The sequence below is a fragment of the Gossypium hirsutum genome, chromosome D06 (assembly GCF_007990345.1).
Source record: "Gossypium hirsutum isolate 1008001.06 chromosome D06, Gossypium_hirsutum_v2.1, whole genome shotgun sequence".
Classification (NCBI taxonomy): Eukaryota; Viridiplantae; Streptophyta; class Magnoliopsida; order Malvales; family Malvaceae; genus Gossypium; species Gossypium hirsutum.
Genome location: NC_053442.1, coordinates 8952082 through 8976424, shown reverse-complemented (window position 1 = coordinate 8976424; position 24343 = coordinate 8952082). Strand labels below are relative to the sequence as shown.

The following is a 24343-nucleotide window of genomic DNA, read 5'->3' as shown; positions in this document are numbered from 1 at the left end:
AATGCAAAATATAAACATAAAAAATAAATAAATAATAAAAATGTCAGAATCGTAAAATAAGATTTGATACAAAACTTAATTAATCAGGATTTATCATATCAAATCGTCAAGAACAAAACTATATGCAGAAGTATACCTGAATCCATTGATTTATTGAAATTTTCACTCTTGTGATTTTGATCTTCCAAATTAGCATACAAATAATTCAGAGAATGTGACTCTTTTTTTCTAAAAATGGCATTTTAGAAAAATTACGTATGTGTAATTTGGAGATCATAACCCTAATATATAACTTTTATAACTTTTGCACATTAACCCTAATTTCTAATCAGCCTATCATCAATTAGAAATTAATTACGAAATTATCCACACGTATTTGACCCATACTTTATTTAATAACTACAGTTTAATAAACCTTAACCAAATTGGATCACTTTGAATTTGGGCTAATCTTTTATGATAGTAAATAATAACATATAATTATTATTATTATATATGTGATGTCCATATTTTCCAACAATCTTCCACTTGGACCACACATATATATTAATTACTCTATAATGACATGCTATTATATAACCTTATGAGCTCAAAACTTTACTATCATGTCCAAAAGGTATTTCGAATAATCTGGTCCATTAATTATGTTAACATAGAACCGAGGCGACTTTCGTTAGATATATCGTAGTTAAATCCATCCTTGACCACATACATTAACACAACCAAATGACATAGAACAAGTATGGATGTGCTGCATGGAAATTAAATGCAATATGATCCAAACATGCCTATTTCCAACTGGTCCTCCTTAGCCTTGGTAAGATCAAATCTTGCAAAAATTAGAGTGTGAATAAACCAAATAAATTTTATTTCTACAGAAAATAACCTTAAGTTAAAATAACCGAAAATGTGTCTGTAACAGAAAAGCATTTAAAATTACAAATTCCCATTAAAACTGAATATCCTGGAATGACATTGCACCCATATGAGCAGTGTGCTCTTATAACACCTTGGGTGTAGCCCCTTAGTAAGTGGGTTCGCAATTATGGAGTTTGTCCAAATATGCTTTATAGATACTTAATCACTCTTAACTTTTACTTTAACAACCAGAAACGTAAAGTCTATGTGCTTTGATTTTGATGTGCTCCTGTTGTTATTGGAATAAAAGCTACCAATTATTGTCACAATTTGCACCATAATGACAAAATTTTGCATCAATATTTCATCAAAATTGGAGTCTGTATACCTGATGATCTCTAACTTACTAGACCTCTGATATGTGAGCAGAGAATTTTTTGTTATCTAAAGATACCTTATAACCCTCTTGGCTACTATCCAAAGGTCCATCCGAGGGTTGCTTAAATGTCTGCCTAACATCCCAACAATGTATGTAATATTCAGACGCGTACATACTTGATCATACATTAGACTCCCAATAGTTGATGCATAGGGAATCTTTTGCATTTCCTAAATTTCAAGGTTACTTTTAGGGCTTTGAGTAAGATTAAATTTGTCTCCTTTAGCAACAAGGGTGTCACTTGGTCTGCAAACTTGCATGCCAAATCTTTTGAGTACTTTATCGATATAACTCTTTTGTGACAATCCAAGAATACCTCGAGATTAGTCTTGATATATCTGGATTCCTAAAACAAAAGAGGTGTCCATGTTTACATTACTTGTTATTATATTGTCTTCAACTTATCTTATTACTATTTTAATGGGATTGTGATAGATCATTTTATGTTAGTAAGTATTAAAATAATCTATTTAGTTGAGAGATTTGTATGGGTTAATGTATAGAGAGAACTAAGCACTTAATCTACTCATGTGAGGAATTTTATTGTATGAGTGCATCTTAATAGTAAAACCTTAATGTTGTGTTTTTACTTGCTAAATTCATAATGTGTGAATTTAGGGAGAGATAAAAAAACTTCTAGTTGAATTAGTAGAACATGAATGATATTTATTTGATAGAAAAAAAAATCTCTTAGTTTAACTAGGAGAAAAGGGTGAAACACCCTAGTTAAATACACAAGGGTTGTCGCCTCTTATACCCTTAAAATCCTAGTAATTTTACTGTAATAGAATCTATAAAAAATATATTAAATAATTTTTTCAACCCGATTCTATCACATCCAGTTTCCTTTAAAACCTGAAAAATTGAACCTTTAAGGGTTAAATTAAAAGAGACTGTAAGCTACCGGTCTCTACTAGAAAATTTGAGAAATATAGATGCTAGTTTGAGCATAGTTGAGATTCAAATCTGGTTTGGTTGGATTTGAACCAATCAGTTCCTTAGGGGGGATAAAATGATTATGGATGAATGGTTGTTATACAGTGGAAAACCACGCAAGAAGGGCTATAAATAACTGGAGAGTGACTTCCTGAGAGACTTTTTCTCCAATTTGTTTCATTTTCCTCTCTTCTTCATCTTTCATGGTTGCTCCAAGGAAGCAAAGGTATTGGAAAGCTCTACATTGAGCAATGATCGTGAGGTTAAAGTCAGAAAAGTAGAGAACCCAATAAGCTGGTAAGGTTCTGAGCCCTTCAATGTACGTAAGACTTAGGAAACAAAGTTAAGAGTTTTTAGAACCACTTTAAGGGTTCTGCATGTTTCTAAAAATTTGAGGTTTTAAAGCAAAAACACTAAGTTTATCCTATAAATTGATTTTCTTACTTAGTTTTTGGAAGAATGGAAGCTTTGACGTTTGGAAGAGCTAAGAAAACAAGACGAAGGAGTATCAAATGAGTTTCTATACTCAAACCCACTGTTAAGTATGTTGAAAGGTTGCATGGGTCTATGAGTATCTTCTAAAGTAGCCTAGTAAGCATGAATTAGCTATAATTCCATGATATTACGTCCATGAAATGTATATAATGTATGTATGAGAAACATTGTTGGGTTTAGGCAAAGTTCAGAAGGGAAATGGGATGATTCTATTAGATACCTCCATACGGTGTTGTTGTGCGCACCCGTAATGAGTGAAGCTCTAGGCCTTGTAGATGAGACACTGCGGTTTTTGAGCTTCAAGGTATAGGATAGTGAAATGGAAGAATGGATAGATTGAGATGAGAAGAGTAAAGATCAGGGCTACTTCATGGATTCGATCGAAGACTATAAGCCTAAAATGAGTAAAACCATAGTTGAAAGGCACTATAGCATCAGAATGGAAATTAGTAAGACCATAGCTGAAAGATGCTATGGCATCATGATGAAAATGAGTAAAACGATGGTTGAAAGACATTATGGCATCCTTTGATAGTCTGCTGGGACAGTAAACATGGGGATTATACTGTGTAAGACCCTAGCTGAAAGATGTTACGACATCATAGATAGTTTAATGGGATGTTAAATATGAGATAGTTTAACGGGAAGTTAAACACAGGATAGTCCAACGGGATGTTAAACATGAGATAGTTCGATGAGATGTTAAACACGAGATAAACTAATAGGACATTGAACACTGGATAATTCGACGAGATGTTAAACACAAGATAGTCTAACTAGACATTAAACACGGGATAATCTGTTGAGACAGTAAACACAAAGATTATGAGGGTAAGACCATAGTTCGGCTATGGCAACCAATAGAGTCTATCAGGACAGCAGACCTGGAATTTGACGAGTAAGACCATATGTTAACTATGGCAACATAGAGAGTTCGTTGAGATAATAAACACGGGTCAAAAATCAGAATAGAAATCGTGGGATAACTTACAAACAAGGAAAATAGAAGTATGAACTTGCAATGGTCTAGCAGCGAGCCGAAAGAATCCACTAATGAATCGAAATGTAATAGAAGCTAGAAAGAACTTTGGAAATAGTAGCCGTGTAAATCAATAAGGCATAAGGATGTTAGTCCAGCGAAAAGTAGTCATGGAAGTTGACGTACTAGTGGTGCCTAATGTACAGGAAAATGAAAAATTGTTTAACCAAGGATTGTAGATAAGGATCCGTTATTAAGAAACGCCGAGGGCATTCAGAGAAACTGTATAGACTAGTAGTGTATCATATGTACGCTGGTTAGCCCCTAAAGAAGGGACAGGTGATTAGAACCCATTGACAAAGAAGAACACACATGATAGTAGAAGTGTCTGTCAAGACTATGTCTCTTAAAGGAAAAAACCATCGAGGAAGTATCAGCTAAATGGCTAGCCATGTGGGAATGCAGTAAGAAAGATGACTTGTGAACTCAGATGGCCACACAGCGGCATTCGGCTGAGTACTGAAGGCCATAGTGGATCGTAGCAGATAGGTGTGCTACGCTTAAAGGAAAGGTCATACGACTAAAGCAGAATACGAAGAAGAATTTGAACTCTATTTAATCCAAATAGAATTTAATCTACCAGGTTGGCGTGGGACCGTGTTAGTCATACCAATGGATGGAAGGTAAGCAAGTTATACAGGATTAAGATAAGGAAAGAGTCTGCTACGGGCTAAAGATGTTGAAAATACTCACCAAGAGTCTTCGAAAGATAGGCCAGAAGGCCTCATTAATAGGGCATAATGGTAGGAAGAAGACACCCACATTGAGTACAAGTGGTAGGAAGAAATTAAGTAAAGGAAATGGTAGAGTCCATAGAAATGGCGAGACACTCAGTGGAACTATCAAGGTTGGTTAATGGCTAGTAAAATAGCCAGAAAGAAATCACCAAACAATCTATCTGCCATAGGTTAGGATTGGGAATAGGAAAAAGTCCACTGAGCTAGTAAACTTTTCTTTAAGGTTTTTATTGGGTGGAATATGTATTTATTTAATAAAACCACTTATAATTGATTTAGTTAGTAATAATTTGGTCATCAAATCAAATAAGCCCTGTTTGTGACACTCCATACCTAGATTCGTCGAACAATCGAGTGAGGGTGTTACAAATTCTACTTTTGAATTTCAATTATTTGATTAAATAATAATTCAAAAAACTTAAATTTGTTGGCACCATTTTTTTTGAAAACAGGGTTGACTTGGATTTTAAAAATGAAAACGAATATGGGAGTCGCAACCAATCTTTTTTGATGAGGTGTGATCGGGCCACATCGTAAAATGGTTGTTTTAATAAATTGTTTAGATTTATTAAAACAATGCTTTTGGTCTGCGAAATTCAAAAAAAACGGGCTCGAGAGTCGGTTACGTACGAGGAAGGATTAGCACCCTCGTAACGCCCAACAATTGGTATCTAGTTGATTAATTAATGTATTGGTGTCAAAAATTAAAAACTCGAAAAGAATTTAGAAATATGATCCCTCTTTATATTGTGTTATTTTAAAATTACTCGAATAAATCAAAAATGGAAAATGCCTCCTTATCTTGAAGTAATAAGATGTCACATCCAGTAAGTTAGGACCCGACATCTCGTATTTTGAGAGTAAGTTTGCCTTTTATTTTTTATTTAAACCTCATTTGTTTTAATTTTAAAAGGATATTAGGTTATTTAGGATCAACGCGAGAAAAATCGAAGCTCAGTAAGTTAGGGCACGATTTCTCGAATTTTCTAAATACGAAATATTGCCTTTATTTTCGAAATTTTACCCTTTTGAATTTTGAGTACGAATTAATGGAATATTTAAAAATGAAATGCGTGCAATTTTGATTATATTTGAAAAGAAATTGTTTAAAACGGAAAGGATGCCATACACGACCTATAATGAATATACAACATACATATAAAATCCATAACATAATATGCATCATAAAATATACACATAGCACTAATACTAATAAATCCTAATGTTAACATGCGTGAATAATAATAATAATGCAAATGACAATATAACATCAACAATAATAACAACCACAATAAATATAATACTAATGAATCTAAAGTCTGAAAAGTATTTAAAAATAACAAATAAATAAATGATGGAATAAAATTGTAATAATAATGACAAAAATAAAATAAACAAGCCAAATTAAAAATAAAACTAATGTAATTTTGACCAAAAATTGAAAATAAATAAGTAAATAAATGGAATATTAAATAAAACTTTTTTGTGTTTATTTTTTTTAAAATGAAATAAAAATAAAAATAAACAGGCTAGGGACTGAATTAAAAAATGGACTGAGATTCGAGGCTTTAATTGCAGATTTATAAATAAGTGACAGAGGACCGAAGTAAGATGCGCTGATGACATGAGGGACTGACTGTGCAATATCCCCGTCCCTTATGCGCATCGTTTTGCGCAGGACTAGATTGGAACAGGAGCAAAATTCTGTGGCTGAAATTAAGTAAAATAAAAAGGATGCATTGAATGTGCCGCAGAATTGGAGGGACCAATTGCGTAAATTAGCCATTAGGGCAAGAATGCGCAGATCTCCCTCCTTCAAACGGCACCGTTTTACAATCACCATAAAAGCTAAAAATTTAACTTTTTCTGCTGTTTCATTTTCTGCAAAGAACACAAAAAAAATAAAAGGGAGGCTCCCCTTTCTCTGCTAGGGTTCCAGGCCTAGCCTTGGAACCCTGTCGCCGTCCCACTTCCCCACTGCCCGGTGGTCGAAGTTATGCGAGGGCGCCTCCTATCAGTGCGTTGAAGCGCGTTCAGAGATCAAGGCCCTGGAATAGGGAAACGAAAAAGAAAGAAAAAAAAGAAAAGCTTTGGCCCCTCCCTAAACCCACATCTGGCGACGGCGAAGGACCATCGACGGCAGGCCTAAGGGCCGATTCAGGTAACCCTTTTCTTTTCACTTTCTTTGATATATTTTAAAAAAAAGGGTTAAAAAACAAATAAAAGGATAAAAAAACGAAGAGAAATAACTACAATCAACCTTTTTGATTTTGGTTTCTGCTTTTTCAATTTCCTGATGTGTGTAAAAGAAAATACAAAGAATATATTTCGGCTTTTATAGTCGAATTACAGCCCTTTCGTCTCTATCTTTTTTGTCGTCCTGCTATTTAAGTTATCTGTTGTTGCGTGTGGTTTGCTTTGTAGATGTCAGACGCGTGGATGGCCGGTGATAGGTGAATCTCGAGCGGTGGCGGCGTGCGTGAGGCTGGCAGAGGCATGCGGCGCTGGAGCCTGGGCATGCGGTGCTTAGGCTTAGGGTTTGCTATTTGTTTTCCATTCTGCCGAGCTAGGGTTTCTGTCATTGGGCCATTTGGGCCGTTTGTATTTTTGGCTAATTTAGTTGTAATGGACTGAGACTATTTTTTTATTATTATTGGGTTTAATCAATTCTGGGCCCGGGCAAAATGGGTTATTACAAAATTAATTCTCAAGTCATTTCTTTACTTAGTGAGAAAACACATTCATTTTCAAATGTGACCTATTTATTTAACTCTATTGTTTCCATCCATTTCTGTTCATTTGATTCTTTATGCAATTCATTTTTTGTTTCAATGAGCTAGCAAAGGGACTGGTTGGGCATATATAATTAGGGCTCAAATGATTTCTAATTAAGTTCCAGGTTTTTTCCTATGAATTATAAACTTATTTAGTCACGAAGTCATTCCACTATAGTATTGTGACTAAGCTCTCCTTAATTACATATCATTACAAAAGCTACTCGATTAGTATTCGCCCAATGACCTTGTCATAAGTATGTTACCCTCATAGGATACTCTTAATCTCTTTAGGATAAATCCATTCTCCCAATATGATCCTATTTTATCTCATGATAATCATTACATCTTCCTTTATAAAAAGTCAATTACTATCAAATAGTAATTAAATCATTTATTACAAAGACAAATGGCTTATGGTCACGTTTACTTTTCATTTATCATGTAATGCCAATGAGAGGATATCATATACCCATTTCTTGGGCTATGAATTCCACTATTTTAAATGATGTTATATACTGCAGAAGTCATATACCTAACGCACCAACTTTTGATTCATTACCTATTTGAACTCAGACTCTTACTTACACCAAAGTATACAAGTCACACATACATAGTCCATCATCCACTTAGGATTAATGTATGTCACACTATGAACGTCACAAGTGAATAAATCCATAAACGGATTCAGAATCTATTCTACTTGGGTTCTATCCAATGTACTGTTAGTCTAGTTAGTAACATTTATGTATTTATCTTCTGGGAGTCATCCGCTCCGATTCTCAAGATAAAACATCTCTTTAATTGGACTCGATATATGACATATTAGTCTTTCAATCGGTTTGCTCATTTCCAATTACGCTAAGAACATGTATAGGTTCAATCTACTAATATAAATTGTCTTTCCATATTACGACCTAACTATATAATATCGTTTAGTATTAGTTAAACATTAGATAACCAGTGAACCAATATTTGCTTCCATTTGTCTTTGCGTGCAAAAATCATTGATGACAATATATAAAGGGTATTAAGTAATTTATGGGTAATTTTATTAAACCAACATACTGGACATACTGGATCCAACATGGGAGATGAATCACATAGGCCCTAGGTCTCTATCGCTCAATCAAAGCGGATATGAATGTCGACAAGAAAACAACTTGTCCAATTTGGCTAGATTGGGAGAAAACGACTTGTGTTAATTAAGGGAATATTTTGTTGTTAGGCAAATTTATTTTATTATTGTGACCTCAAACCATAAGAGAATAGTCTAATTATGTTGCATTCTGAGCAACATGTCCTTGTTCGCGTCTCAATAAGTTGACAACCATTACGATATGATTGGAAATTAGAGTTTAGAAATACTTAAGTGTGTAGGATAGTGTAGAATGTAGAGGAGGAATATTTTGGATTTTCTATTAAAAACTAAGAAGTTGGATGGCCTATTTATAAGTTTTAAAATTAATATTTTTAAGATAATCTCAACACCCATATATGGTAAGATCAATTAAAATTTCTATTTCTTCTTCAAATAAATGGTTATGAATTATGAATTATATGTTTTTTAAATTTTACTAAGAGTTTGATATCCATAAGTATCAAATTCCGACCGCTAAAAAATTATATCATATTGTTACAATAAAAATTTTAAATATTTTTAAAAGAATTAGACCCCATAAGTGTGGAAGTGATGTAATCATTTCAAATAATTTACTTAAATTCAAAGAGTCCATAAGTGTAGAAGTGATGGCATCCATTATTTTCCAACTAACCTTAAAAATATATATATTGAGAAAATAAATCTTAAAGAACGTATTATTATAAAAAAATTTACAATAACGTAATAAAAATATAAACCCGTTAATTAAAACAGTTAACTTTTTTTAATTAGATTTAATATTTCTATTTTAATAATATTCTTAGTTTTTTTATTTTTTAAATTTTAAAATTTCAATCACCAACAAACGATAAGTGTTAAATTAATTAAGTTAAGCTTCACTATTTTCAAAATCTGATGAGCTAAGTATATCATTATATGTGTAATGCCATTTTAACTTATTATTTCCACAAATTACTTACTAAAAATTCAGTTAATGGGTTAATGATTGCCATTTGTGTTAAGATTGAAATTCTAAAATTTGAAAAGTATAGGGATTTAAAATTATTCAATTGAAATATGGACCAAATCTACTACAATTGTGTGTATATACTAGATTAGTAATTGGATTTAACCAAACAGATTTAAATATTATTATTTGGGTCAGGACTAAAATTTTAAATTTTTAAAAGTATAAGAACTGAAATTAATTAACTCGAAAAGTATAAAGACTAAAGTTGATCAAATTAAAATATAAGGGTTAAATCTATAATTTTTAGAAAGTATAATGACTAATAACTTAATTTAATCTTAAAAAAAAGCATGTATGTAAAGGAAGATGATGATATTTTGATTTAAAACAAAATTACTTTCATACCATGTTTTAATCATTAGATTCTACTCGAAATTCAAAAAAGAAAAGTTATCCGAATTAAGAAAATCGTCATAAGCCAAAAAGAAATAATCCAATAAATTGATCTTCTTGCTGACATATGTTTTTCTTTTCACTCAATCTAGGTGATGCCATGCTTATCCAACCATTTCTATATACTAAACCCTCCCCCTTTTTAAGTTCTTATTGAACTTCAAGACCATCCAACTCAAACCACCTTGAATTGAATCCAATTTCACTTAATTGGTTTACTCTTGTCTTAATGATTTCAAATGATGGAATGTGAAAAAAGTCATCTGGGACATGGAATATGAAATCTGTATTACCCTATAATGGATGGAGTGCAGAGGTTGATATTCAAAATGTTAGATTCATTGAATATTACTTTAATGATGACACAAATTCTGCTTTGTTGAATTTTAGTGAAACAAAGAGCGACTGACAAATGGACAGTTTGATTTGCTTTCTTTGCCGGTTGATGATACATTATTATCTTGGAATGGGTTCTTTCACTTAGTCTAATGGCCTGCACTGCAGCCACTGATATAGATAGTGGGTGGCCATATCTTGGGAATTCCTTTTAAGGATGTTTAAGATTATGTGGTTTTTTGTTTTCTTTTTGTCAATCATATTGTTTGTTCAGAATTGATATATTTTTTAATAGGTTATATTATCTTAGGTCGGGTTTTGTCTTTCATTTTTTTTTGTAGAGAGTAGTATAATTGTTTACAAATGTGTACAGGTTTAAATCTTACCAAGTACAAATGTTTAAAAAAATAGAAGAGTAACGACATAAAGTGATTGAGTTTAATAGTTTCTCATATAAAATTATTGACTCTAGAGATATAGTAATATGGAGAAGACAAAATTGTTTCAAGCACTGACAGAATCAAAAGCACCCCTTGTTTCAAAGAGAGAAGATGAGTTATTCACATTTCATTTGATAATCAGAGGCGAATTGAAAGGTAATTCTAAAGATTCTCTGGGGGGAAATTGAGATGTCTCCTATGTTATCCATAATATAAAGTCATTCAGTCTGAATGTTACATGAAAAACATAAGCCAAATAATGGAACAGGAAGACCTAGGATGAATTATATATATATAAGAATTATATGAATCCATCTGTGTTGGTATTATCATTGATCAGGGTTTTGCCTCCTAACTTTGTGGAAAGGCCGAGTGCTTGAGGTTTTCTAAAGAAGCAAGGGGTTGAGTAGAGTGGGAGTGTCATTTCAGGTTGGGCCGTACATAGCACATAACTTCCTTTCAAAGAAATATGAGCATTTGCGCTTGGTAGGGTTTGAACTCGTACTTACAACATATAGGGCACTTGTGGGTAATTACGCTACCACTTGAGCTAGTATCCAATTTTCCATTCAACTCCTATATTCTAGTTGTAGGACATGGGCTCAAAGCCCACCAAGCCCAATTTGTGATTTTGCTAGTGGGTGAAGGTGCTAGCCCTTCGTAAACTCGTCAAGGTTCTTGGCGGAGGTAGAATATAAAGTTCAAGGATAAAACCAAGTGTAGACACCTTCAGCCTAGTATCAGTACACTGAGAGGTCCATCAACTCTCGAAAAACAATACTTCGAAAACTTCTCCCTCGAAAGATAAATCCCCTCAACAATATTAAATCTATATTATTATTTATCTACACAATTAGAATATTTTTTTATTTAATTTAATATCACGTTGGAAATATCAATAATTAAACATAATATAAGAATGATAAATTAAAAATATAAAAATAAAATATTATTAGGGTATTTATATTTATATATTTAATAACTCCCCATTAAAATTAACTATTCATTTAAACAACTTATGTGTAACTTTAATTAACTTTTCTTTTAAAATACGATTAATATGATTCTCAACTTCGGATTAGGTTAATTGTTTTGGTTGAATTATTGAATAAAAAATTAAATGGTACAATTTATTTTAATTCTTTATATTCTTTATATATTTGAAATTTATTTGTCAAACTTCTATTTTAAAATCAAAATAAATTTAAGTAATAATTAATAGTCTATGCTTTATATTCCTACTCCCTATAAATTAATACCAAATAATAAATTTAGGCTTTATTTGGCAATTGGCTGATAGCTGATAATTGATTGTTGATTACAATGGTTGGTTTGACTAATTGATTCTATTAACTGTTTATTTAAAAATATTTGGTAAAACTTAGCTGATAACTGAAAGCTGATATGTGTAAAATGACAAATAAGGGCATGACACATTTTACTGTTAAGTATTTATTTGTTTATAATACTTTAGTCTTTATTGAGTGAAATTATTGAAATAAAACACTATAACCAAAGAATTAAGTTGCATAAAAAATTATTTTATACAAGTAAATTGAAAATAAATTAGGAGTATATAAATTAATTAGTGAATATTTTTTACAATAGAGGCTGGTGATATCTTGGCACCCCTATTAGGTTTGAGAGCATGTGGTAAATGGAGTAATTTTTTAGAAAGCATGGTCAAATATGTCATTTTACATATCTCATCCCTTATCAACTGTGAAAAAAATTATCCATCCCTGCGTTTTCTGATTTGGAGGTTTTAGCTCAATAAGCTCTTATAAACCTCTATTCACCAAATACTACAATTAGAGAGTTTGATTACCCAATCCTCCATTTGTGCCCAAATCAACTAAAAAAAGGCTCAAAACTCTATTTACCAAACACACTCTTAATATTCAAATATGTAATATATAAATTCGTAAAAAATAAATTGAATAATTAAATTTTTATTATACATTCAATGACTATATTATGGTATTGATCACCTTACTATGCTTAAATTTATGATTTAATCTGTTTATTTTTATTTGACCTAATTTGGTCCCTCTATTATTATAAATTGAAAAAAAAAACACTTCTCCCATTTATTATACTAAATGGAACCTTTTTTGTTAGAATAGTATCTTAAAAATTTTACTTCAACAATTTAATTGAAATAGTTGATTATATTAACTATTTTGACTAATTAATAACATTATAAGAAGGGAAGAGATCCACTTACACCAATATAAAACTAAACACGTTTTACATCCTATCATATATTTTTGTACGATTAATATTTTAACGATCCAACTGTCATATTTCATATTCTATTCATATAGATTATGTATGTCAAATTTGACATAAATTAAAATTTTCTAACTATTTGTTCTATGTAAAAGAAAACTTTAATCATTCAATAAATATTAATTTATACATTATTTTAGATCGATATGATAGAGATATCGAATCAATTAGAAAATTTACATGCATGACAAGTACAATTATATCAATAAATTCAAACGTTGCATCGTTAAAATATTAATTGTACAAAAAATATATTAAAAAAGTAGTATAAATTGGATCCCACCTCTTATAAAAATATAAAATCATTAAAAATAAAAATATAAAAATTAAATCACAAATCCATGAACTCTATCCCAACCTGCAAATAAGATATAAAATATAAAGAAGTTCATATGCAAAATAAAAGTTACCCATAATAGTGATCTTATATATTTTGTTATAGTTGTGTCACTTTATAACTTTCTTTGATAAGATGAGGACAAATTGTTATACAACTATAAAAAAGTATATAAGAATTCCACTCGGGATCCGACCTGATTATCCGATTCAAAATACCCATAGTTTAAGTAACCTTAGGCATTTCATTTGAGGGGGCTTCTTCTCTATTTTCTGGATCAAAACACCATCCCCTCCATCTTGACCTTCAATTTTGATCTCTATTGATACTGTATATCAACAAAGGGTTATCATAATCCTATTTAATTAGCCCCAATTCTTGTCTTTGGAGTTGGTTTAATCCCACCGTCACACTATAAGGTTCATTTAACCTTTCTAGAGCAAGAATAAGTAGCTTCGTATCGTACTTGTAAGAAAAAGGAAGAAATGGAATAGGAGAAAAATTTCTTGATTCCAACCAATGCACAGTTGTGGTATAAATGGCAATTGCTTCTTTTGAAGTAACATATGGTCCATATTCCAAATAATTTTGTTGCCAAGTTACATACATGAGCAAACAAAATGAGTTACAAGTTTCGTAAGGGCGTGAAAGAGTCGCGTAGAAAAAAAATGAGTTAAGAAAATAATTTTAAAATGAGGACGTGTCATGCAAAATGAGAATTTAATGTTTACGTGATTAAATAAAAATATTTTCTAATAGCGACAAAGAAATTGAAAGGATTTTTTTTTAATAAAATGAAAACACCTTAAAAATTAATTGATTAACCAAGTAATTTATCCTTATAAATATTTTTTTAAAGTACATATAAATAATTATATATCCATCATTAATCATGCATGCAAAATATAACTCAAACTAACTAAATCATATAATAATGGTATCTTGGTTAAACACATACAAGAGCATAATAAATCAAATCATCGTATCAACTATAAATGAAATTCAATATAAAATAAAATAAAGTCAAAGATTAAATTAAATAAATTAAAACCAAATTAAGGACCATGGTATAAATATATGAAGTAGGAAATGACCTAATCGTAAACTTTTAAATTCTTCCAAAATAAAAATCATTCAACTCCTACATGTCGAACGTGTCAGGATTGAAAGTTAAAACTTTATTTCATTTTTAATTTTAATCATATTTTTATATTAAATAAATATTAAATATATTTTTTACTTTTTCTTTGGGATAATATCATATTCGTTACTTATACTTTCATAAAATATTGAATGTAGTACATGTACTTTGAACTATTAATATTAGTTTTATTATGATACACATACTTTCATAAAATATCTAATTTGATATATGTACTTTGAAAATGTCTAATATAGTACTTGAACTTTCAATATGTGATTTCTTATGGTATATGCACTTTCGTAAAATACCCAATGTAGCATTTGTACTTTGAAAATGTCTAATAATGTAGTACTTGAACTATCAACATGTGTTTTATTATAGTATATAGAATTAACACCATTAGTGAATTGCTAAATCAACCAAGAAAATTCGATACGTGATTTTTTTTCCAAATCAATTCCACATGGATAATATAACGTTATGTGAAAAACTAAATAAAACAAAAAAAAATTAAATTAAAAAACAAATAACTAAACATATTATTAATAAAAAAAAGTAAATACAAAACTTATAAAAGCAAAAACATCATCTTCTCCATTTTATTAAATGGTGATCTCTTCAAAGAGTTTTCCATTTCAAGTAATATTTTTAATTGATTTTAAAATAATATTTTTTATTATCCATGAAAGTACTTTCATGTAAGTATTTATTTCTTTTTTATTAACTATATGTTTTGTTATTTGTTATTTAATTAATTTTTTATTTCATTTAATTTTTCACATGATGTTATATTATTCAACGTGGATTTGATGATTTGGAAAAAAAATTTACATATCAAATTTTCATTAGTTGATTTAGAAATTCACTAACGGCGTTAACAATAGATAGGGCTAAGTACAGAAACTGAACAAACAGAAAAATAGATTCAAACTAATACATTCAGTTTGGTTCAATTCGAGTTATAGAATATTATGTTTGGTTTCAAATTCATGTTGTCACCTAAACCTAATAATTTGATTCGGATTCAATTTTTCCATAAAAAACTTGATTTATCCAAATCAAATCAAATAAAACAAACCTATTTTAAAAAAAATTAGTGTTGGACTAATCCATTTTAAAGTAAAGCCCATTTAAAAAAGTTGAAATCAAACACCATTGTTACTATATTATTTAAAAAAATCCTAAATAAGTTGTAAAAAAATCCTAAATAAATAAAAAAATTAAAATTAAAAAAACATAATGATGAATTTAACCCTTAACCTTTCAAAAAATAGTCAAATTACTTTTTAATAGAAATTCTGATTAAAACATTAATTTTTAATGTTGTTAGTGTAACAACTCACATGGCAGTCCATATGCACATCATTTGTGAACAAATAATTCATAAATTATAAAAATAAAGAATACATCAAAATTTTAAAAATATAAAAAGTTCATAAAAATTCAAAAAAAAATAGTATGAAATACATGTGGATTATCATGCAAACTGTTTGTTTAAAAAAATAACAATGAAATCAATATTTTCATTAAAAAAACATTATTTCGATTCTTTTATAAAAAAAATTATGGTTAAATTTGAATCTTTTTAAAAGATTGAATGTTCAATTTAACTAAAAAAAGATTAAAAGTAAAATTGACAAAAAAAAAAGATTAAAAACTAAATTTGAGATTATGAAAAAAGGAACCTCTCAATCTTTCTTCTCATTTTCTTTGATTCTTCACCCTTATCAAATCAAGCCTCTCACTCACCGAACCGTACTCCAACATTAGATTTTGTCTCATTTATGTAATTTAATCAAATCTATTCAAGCCCTTCTATTTAGGTATATTATTTCTTCCTTTCCTTATTTTTATTTTCTACATTTGTTCTTTCTTTGTCTTGTTTATTCACTAAGGTTGAAATTTTATATTATTATTTGAGAGATCAAATGCTAATCTAAGTTTTCTTCCTTTTCTTTTGACTTTACTTGTGTTTTTTGTTTTCATGATTTTGGAGGGATTTTTTTTAAGATTTTCATAGTCTAAGTTTTCCCCTTTGGTGTCTAGAAAATGTTACACTTGATCAGACCCAAATCTTATCTTAGATTTTCCTCGGCAGTAGAGAAAGCAAAAGCCTAGAAGACTAGCTGTGTTAATCTCTGTTCAATCCTAAATTTCTTCAGGTCTGACTGTTTTCTATTTTGAAATAGGTTAAGAAAATGCAAGTTATAATTGTTGTTTACTTATGGGGATTGATTTTGAGCGTCTTACCTAGATGTAATGAGGAGGTTGAAGTTTGTTTTCTCTGAGAAAGAACACCGACTGTTGATTTAGTGATCGGAGACTGTTAAAACGACAACTGTAAAATGTGGAGTGAAGACTAAAGGGAGAATTTCATTCAGGTACTATATATGCATTAATATTCTTCCATGGGATCAATTTTGTCTCATGTTTATCCTCATTTTGTTTATTTAATTACATTAAGGTTGTTGACACCATTTTTTTTTGTATAAAACGGGGTCGACTTGAGTTTTGAAAAACGAAAACGAAAACGGGAGTCGCCACCAATCCTTTTTGATGAGATGTGATCGGATCACCTCGTAAAGTGGTTGTTTTTAATAAATAATTTAATTTTATTAAAAAAACGGTTTTGGTCTACGAAATTTAGAAAAATGGGTTCGGGAGTCGGTTACGTACGAGAAAAAATTAGCACCCTCGTAACGCCCAAAATTGGTACTTAGTTGATTAATTAATGTCTTAGTGTTGAAAATTGAAAACTTTAAAGAGATTTAAAAATACAATCTTTTGTTTTAAAACTTATATGAAACGAGATACTCGTTAAAATCCTCTCATTTCGAAAAGAGAAAATATCACACCCATTGAGTTAGGGCACGATATTTCGCCTCTCCAAAAATGAGCTTATCTAAGAGCTCGCACAATATTTAAAAGGATATTCAATTATTTAAGTCGTATAAAAATTGCAACCCAATACGTAGCGTACAATTTCTTAAAATACTAAACATTGAATATTGCCTTTATTTATAGAAAAATCTTCATCTCGAGAAAATAACGTGTCACATCCAATGCGTTAGGACACAACGTATTGAATTCTCAATAATGAGCTTTTCATTTTTTTTATTAAAGAACATTCTCGATTATTAGATTCAACGAAGAAAATTGGAACCCAATACGTTAGGGCTCAATCTTCTCAAATCTAAACACGAAATTTTGCTTATTCAAAAGTTCACTACACCAAAACAGGCTTTTAGTGGCACTTTTAGCGGCGATTGGACAAAAAATGTCAGTAAAAATTAGCGGCGCTTTATGAAAATCGCCACTAAAGATTGAGCATTAGTGGCATTTTTCAAAAAACGTCACTAAAAATAAGCATTAGCGCCGTTTTTTTTTAAAAACACCGCGAAAAACATAAGCCCAACGGCGTCGTTTTCTGACCTTTCGTGGCTTTAGCGGCGTTTTTGGAAAAGCGCCGCTAATGCCCAAGTCTTTAGCGGCGTTTTTGGCAAAGCGCCGCTAATGCCCAGGTATTTAGCGGCGTTTTTGGAAAAGCGCCGCTAATGCCTGGTTTTTAGTGGCGTTTTTGGAAAAAGCGCCGCTAATGGTAGGGGCTTTAGTGGCGTTTTCGGAAAAGCGCAGCTAATGGTAAGGGCTTTAGCGGCGTTTTTAGAAAAGTGCCGCTAAAAATATTTTATCTTACTTGATTTATTTATATTAATTAAATAAATTTCAATTTATTTCTAATTGAATATTTAAAATCTTCAGAAAAAAATAATAACACGTAGAAATAATTTGAAAATAGAACACATGGAAAAATTAAAATACTATTATTTAAAATAATTTTAAAGTTTTTTGGGTATATGGTTACTGATTGTTTTTTAATTTATATATTAAATTTTTTTATATAATCGTAAAAGAAATAGTATTAAATTTAAAATATTGAATTAATTATCACTATAGTTTAGGGTTTTTGGTTTAGAGTATATGATTAATTTACGATTTAAGGCCAGTTTAGGAGTTACTATTTGAAGGTTGAGGGAGTATGGATTTAAGGATTATGTATTAGGGGTTATGGTTTAAGGGTTGGGATTTAAGGTTTATGGGTTATGGGTTTAGGGGTTTAGGGGTTAAACACTATGGGGTTAATAGTTAGGGATTTAGGGTTTAGGGATTTAGGGATCAGGTTAGGGTTTTGGGTTTAGATTAATTAGTTTTTTTAATTTATATTTTAAATATGTTCTTATATATACAATTGTAAAAGAGATAACAATAACTTTGTTTAGGGTTTTTAGTTTAGGGTATATGATTAATTTAAAATTTAAGGTCGGTTTAGGAGTTACTATTTTAAGGTTTATGGAGTTTGGTTTAGGGATTATGGATTGGGATTTAAGGTTTAGAGGTTAATTAGGGGTTAAGGGTTTAGGGGTTAGACATTTTGAGGTTAAGAGTTAAGGATTTAGAGTTTAGGCCCCAGGGGTCGAGTTAGGGTTTTGGGTTTAGATTAATTAGCTTTTTAATTTATATTTTAAATATGTTCTTATATAATTGTAAAAGAGATAATAATAAATTTAATATATTGAAATTATGAGTATAGTTTAAATTATTTAAGAGATATATAATAGATAGACTTTATATGTATTGAATGGTTAATTTAGGGTTTAAGGTTAAAGTTTACTTGAGATTTATTAAATGATAAAATTTTATACAATTAATTAATGCTTTTATATTTAAAAAAATTTTAATCTAAACCATTTGATATATTTAAATATTAGTTTAAATAGAATTAATAAATAAGTTTAAAAAATGTAATAGATTGATATGGATATTTAGGTAAAATTTTTATCAAAACGCCACAGTTTATCTTCAATAAATTAATTTTTAGTGGCGTTTTTACATAAACGTCAGAATTATGCATTAAAATTTAGTAAAACGGGGCTGTCTCTTTTCAGTACTCTAATTTTTAGTGGCGTTTTTATTAAAAACGCCACAAAAAATCATTTTACTTTAAAAAAAGCGCGTAAACAACCCGCTTTCATTTTTCAACCAAGTCCAAACCCTAAAGTGCGCCTCTCCCAATTTCTTCTTCACTTTGAGGTTTGAGCAGATCGGATGGTTCGTTCATCCAAGGTGGTCAATGTGGGAACCAGCTCAGGGCAAATTTCTGGGAAGTCATATGCGAGGAGCATGGAGTTGACAACACTGGAAAATATAACGGTGACTCCGACCTTCAGTTGGAGCGCATCAATGTCTACTACAATGAAGCCAGTGGTGGAAGGTATGTCCCACGCGCTGTTCTTATGGATCTGGAGCCGGGCACTATGGATTCCATCAGATCTGGTCCTTTTGGACAAACCTTTCGCCCCGATAACTTCGTCTTCGGACAGTCTGGTGCTGGCAACAACTGGGCCAAGGGTTATTACACGGAGGGAGCTGAGCTCATTGATTCTGTTCTTGATGTTGTCAGGAAAGAGGCTGAGAATTGTGATTGCTTACAAGGTATAAACCCTACAGCTTTGACCCTTTTTTTTCTTTTCCCCAAAGCACTTTTAACCTATAGGTTTTGTTGAGATCTCTGTTTTTTGGTTCTTGGTTTAATGTTAAATTTATCCTTTCACCCCCGTCAATTTTGGATCTCATAATTTATTTTTGGTTCTTGGGTTCAGTAAGCTATTTTGGGTGCTTTCCAGGAGATTTTCTTTCATTTTCCTTTCTCCTATTTCGGTGGATTTTAGGGAGGTCTTTTATTTCATCTTTAGTGCTGATATATTTCTCCTTAGTCTGGACTATGTCTTCTTGTCTGTTATACCTACTGAACACTTCTATTTTGAAGTAAAATTGTTATAAACAACATGGAGGTTTTATTAAGCAAACTTTAGTAAGGGACTTCACAAACTTTAGCAAGGTTAGTTTGGCTTAAAAATTCTATGTTGAATGGATATTTTCCTTTGAGTGTAACTCTTCTAATGTTCAGCTGAGAGAAAGAAGTTATTAACATTGCTTACCATGCAGCAATGAAATCTCAGAACCTACTGCTCCCGCTTCTGAGGTTTTCCAGTTAGAGGGCGTGTACGTTAGACCAGTAGCTCATTTCTAGTATTGTTAAAAAAAGGCTTTAGATGATAATACTTGTATTTTGACTGTAATTCTGGCAGAGAATGGAGACAATGCAAGGGCAAAGTCTTTAGCAGCACTTTTTCCTGCTTCTAATGAATTATATGTACATCATATCACTATCAAAATCTATTTGTTAGCTTGTTCAATTAACTTTAGCGACTTAATTGTGAAATATTTCTTCTTTTTTGTCTTCTTAATGTTTTGCAGCATATAGTTGATTTCAATTTTCCAAGGTTAGCAGATTTTGGAGCTGCAATATCTGGTGCAAACAAATTGCAATGCCAGCAAGTTATTGAAGAGTTGGATGTAAGTGCACTGGATACAATGTATTATTGATTACTGATCTTTTTTGAGATCTTTTTCTGGTTTAGTTGGTTTTATATTTGATTAGGATATCACAAGTCTCAAACATCTAGTATGTGAATTATCCTGGAATAGGCATTGACCTGTTTGTTTGATTTTATATATTTGGAGATTGGAGTAATTACCTTTTTTCTTGTTAAACTGTTCTGTACTGTTTTCATTAGGTGCATAAGCGGTTGCAACTTACACTGGAATTAGTAAAAAAGGAAATGGAAATCAGCAAGATTCAGGTACTTGATGCCATTGAATCTCCTTGCACCTCTACGTTATTTAAACCTTTTTGTTGTTGTTGTTTGATTTGAGTAGGTCTAAATCATTTGAAGCATACTTTTAGGACTCAATTGCAAAAGCAATCGAGGAAAAGATAAGTGGTGAACAACGCTGATACTCGTTGAATGAGCAGCTCAAGGCAATAAAGAAGGTAATTTTATTCCAATATATTATTATTATGTATGTTCTTCTTGCTAATGCTTTTACCAATTTATCTTTAAATATAGTCTAATATGCCCCCATATAATCATTTTATTTTCTTTGAACTCTTGTCTCTATTCTTTATTCCAACCTTTCCTCTGTAGAAATTGGAATGAATTTCATTTTTTTTTCTGGTACAGGAACTTGGGTTAGAAACAGACGACAAAACTGCACTTTCAGGTTAGTTCTGTTTCTTGTCATATTTGGCAGAATCACAAGATAGTATTTACCTATTTGCGTTTCCTCTATCTCTCACACACACACAAAAATGGTCATTTGAGTGCATGGATGCTCCTCTTGAACATTGTTGTTGAAGTAATTTTTCTTACAGATGAAGAACTAGACTAATTGTTTATTTTCAGACTTTTTTTTCCAATAAAAAGTAACTTTCTGAATTTCAGTTATATTATAATAATATAACAGCAATTTCTAGTCTATGTAAACCACCAAGCATAAGTTGCTACACAATTGTAGTTATCTTTTTAAATAATACTAATTTTGTCATGTAGTTACTCAAAGAGGGCAGATGCTACTGAGGATTTGCAAGAAGCCGTGGATGTATTTTTCTTTGGTCACACATGGAGTGATAAGTAAAGTTTTCTTTTGTTGTTTCACCACTACGAAAAATTAAGGTGATGTTTTTTTTATTAGACTAAAAATAAGGACGACATTGAGAAATTAAATATGTAGCCAAAATTTTGTTCCCTGTAAGTAACATATACTTGTACAGTTCAATCAATTCAGCGCTGCAAGAAAACGGAAGCGAATGTATAATAACCGTGTATTGTAGTACTGATTTTTGTTATATATTAATGAAAAGAATATATGTTCTTTTACTTTTATTGCCATATTATAGGTGAATGTTGAAATTTATTACTATAATTTATTTTACTTTTATTGTTAATGAAAAGTAATACATTCAAAATAAAAATTGACCATTCTATTTGTTATTATAAAAATTCATTTAATAAAAATGCTTTTAGTGGCGTTTTCTATAAAAGCGTCGCTAAAGGTCATGCTTTTTAGCTGCGTTTGATAAAAGCGCCGCTAGTGCTAGCGACGTTGTCAATAGCGGCGTTTTTTGCGGCGCTTGTGGAAGCGCCACAAATACTTTTAGCAACGCTAAAAAGCGCCACTAAAGGCCTAAAAAAATGCCGCTAAAAATCAATTTTGGTGTAGTGGTTAAAACTTATGCGTCAAGACAAATTAATCTAACTCGAAATAGTGGAAATGAAACATGAGGTTAATATGCGTACAAAGCACAATATTGAATGTGATAGTAAAAAAGGTTACAAGCAACAACAATAAAAATGAATGGATAAAGAGGACAAATTAATAACATGTAGAACAACAAACATATGAACAAATTAGATTGAAATATTCTTTTAAAAATAATAGTGAAAACGTGAATAAATAATTAAAATGAACATGAACAAAGTAATATAAAAGTATAAATGTGTACATATATATGTATGTGGAAATTATAAAATATAAAAACAAGACAACAAAGATATACGTAAATATGTATATATATATGTATATATGTATGTCTATAAATTGTAAAATATATAAATGATATACGTATATATAAAAAATAGAAATATATATAAAAAAGGGTACATTTCAAAATATGAAGAATATAAAAATAGGTATATATATATTTATGAAAAAGAAGATGTGTATGTAGATATATATAGTCGTGTGTATAAATTATAAAACATATAAAAATATTTATATGCATGTATATAAATAGGTTATACAAATATGTACGTATAGGTGTATATATGTGTGTTATAAAAGACATGTATAATATACACATAAATTATAAAATATAAAAAGCATAAGAATATATGTGTATAAATCAAAGATGTGCATATTTTAAAGTTGTGAAATATAACGAATATGTATATAAATTATGATATATGTACATATGTGTATTATAAAATATATATAAGTATACGTATATTTTAAGATTATAAAATGCATATAAAAAGAATATATGTATGTACATATGTATTATAAGAACGAATGCATGTATTTAGGATTATAAAATATGAAAATATATGTGCATATGTATTATAAAATGTATATATATATTAAAATTATAAAGCACAAAAATGTATGTATGCATATGGAATATAAAGTGTGTATGCGTGTATTACTAACAGTATGCATGTATATATTTATACAACAAAGTTTTGAATCAATGGTATGCGCAAATACATGGCTATAAAAATAATCATACTCTAGTAATAATATTATATAATAATAAGAACAATAGTAAGAATAATTAATTTAGTAATAAAATAACTAATAGAGGGCTAGATTGAAGCTAAACGAAATTTCAAGGTATACATTTGAAATAATAAAAATATGGGATAAAGGGCTGATTCATAATGCGCTAGAAGCATCAGGGGGCGAACAAGCAAATATGCCAGGCCTCTCCGTGCGCAGCGCTTCGCGGGGGACGACGCATGGTCTAAGGACCAAATCGAAATAGAAGCAAGATCCGTGGCCCAAATGAAAAAAAAAACCAAAAAGGACCGGATCGCGCTATGTTGCAAAAGCGGAGGGATCGCCTGCGCAAATAACCCGTCAAATCAGAAAACACGCGGATCCTACGGTCGGACAGGCCGAGTCACGGGTCAAATGCCAAACGGCACCGTTTTGGCACCTAAAGTCTCTAAATGAAACGACACCGTTTCAATACTAGTATAAAAGGTAAATTTTTTTAAAAAAATACTCATTTCCCTTCCCTCTTCCAGAAAAAAGAAAAAGAAAAAAGATTTCATTCTCCTTCAGGCTCTCTACCTCCGGCCTGGATCCCGGCCGATGACCACCATGGCCGCCGTCGCGCCGGCCACCGTACATGGTGGCCGAAAAATTCAAAAAAGGTATTATTTTTTTTGCTACATATGTGTATATACATATATATTTTTGAACAAAACAAAAGTAAAAATAAAAAATGAACAAAAAAGTTTTGGAAACTAAAACTTTTATCTTTGTTTCTATTTCATTCTCTCTTTTTTGTTTTTGATTTTTTTCTCCC

At 30.6% G+C, this 24343-nt stretch overlaps 1 protein-coding gene across 1 annotated transcript; it reads left to right on the top strand.

The window, feature by feature from the left end:
- Positions 1-2978: 2978 nt before the first annotated feature.
- Positions 2979-22130, top strand: LOC121202813 (uncharacterized). Its single transcript, XM_041095545.1, has 8 exons — positions 2979-3032; positions 6413-6665; positions 19441-19842; positions 20499-20563; positions 20668-20766; positions 20988-21244; positions 21435-21474; positions 21804-22130. The coding sequence occupies exons 1-6, from the start codon at positions 2979-2981 to the stop codon at positions 21123-21125; spliced, it is 1011 nt and encodes a 336-aa protein (XP_040951479.1). The 3' UTR covers positions 21126-21244; positions 21435-21474; positions 21804-22130.
- The last annotated feature ends 2213 nt before the right edge of the window (positions 22131-24343 follow it).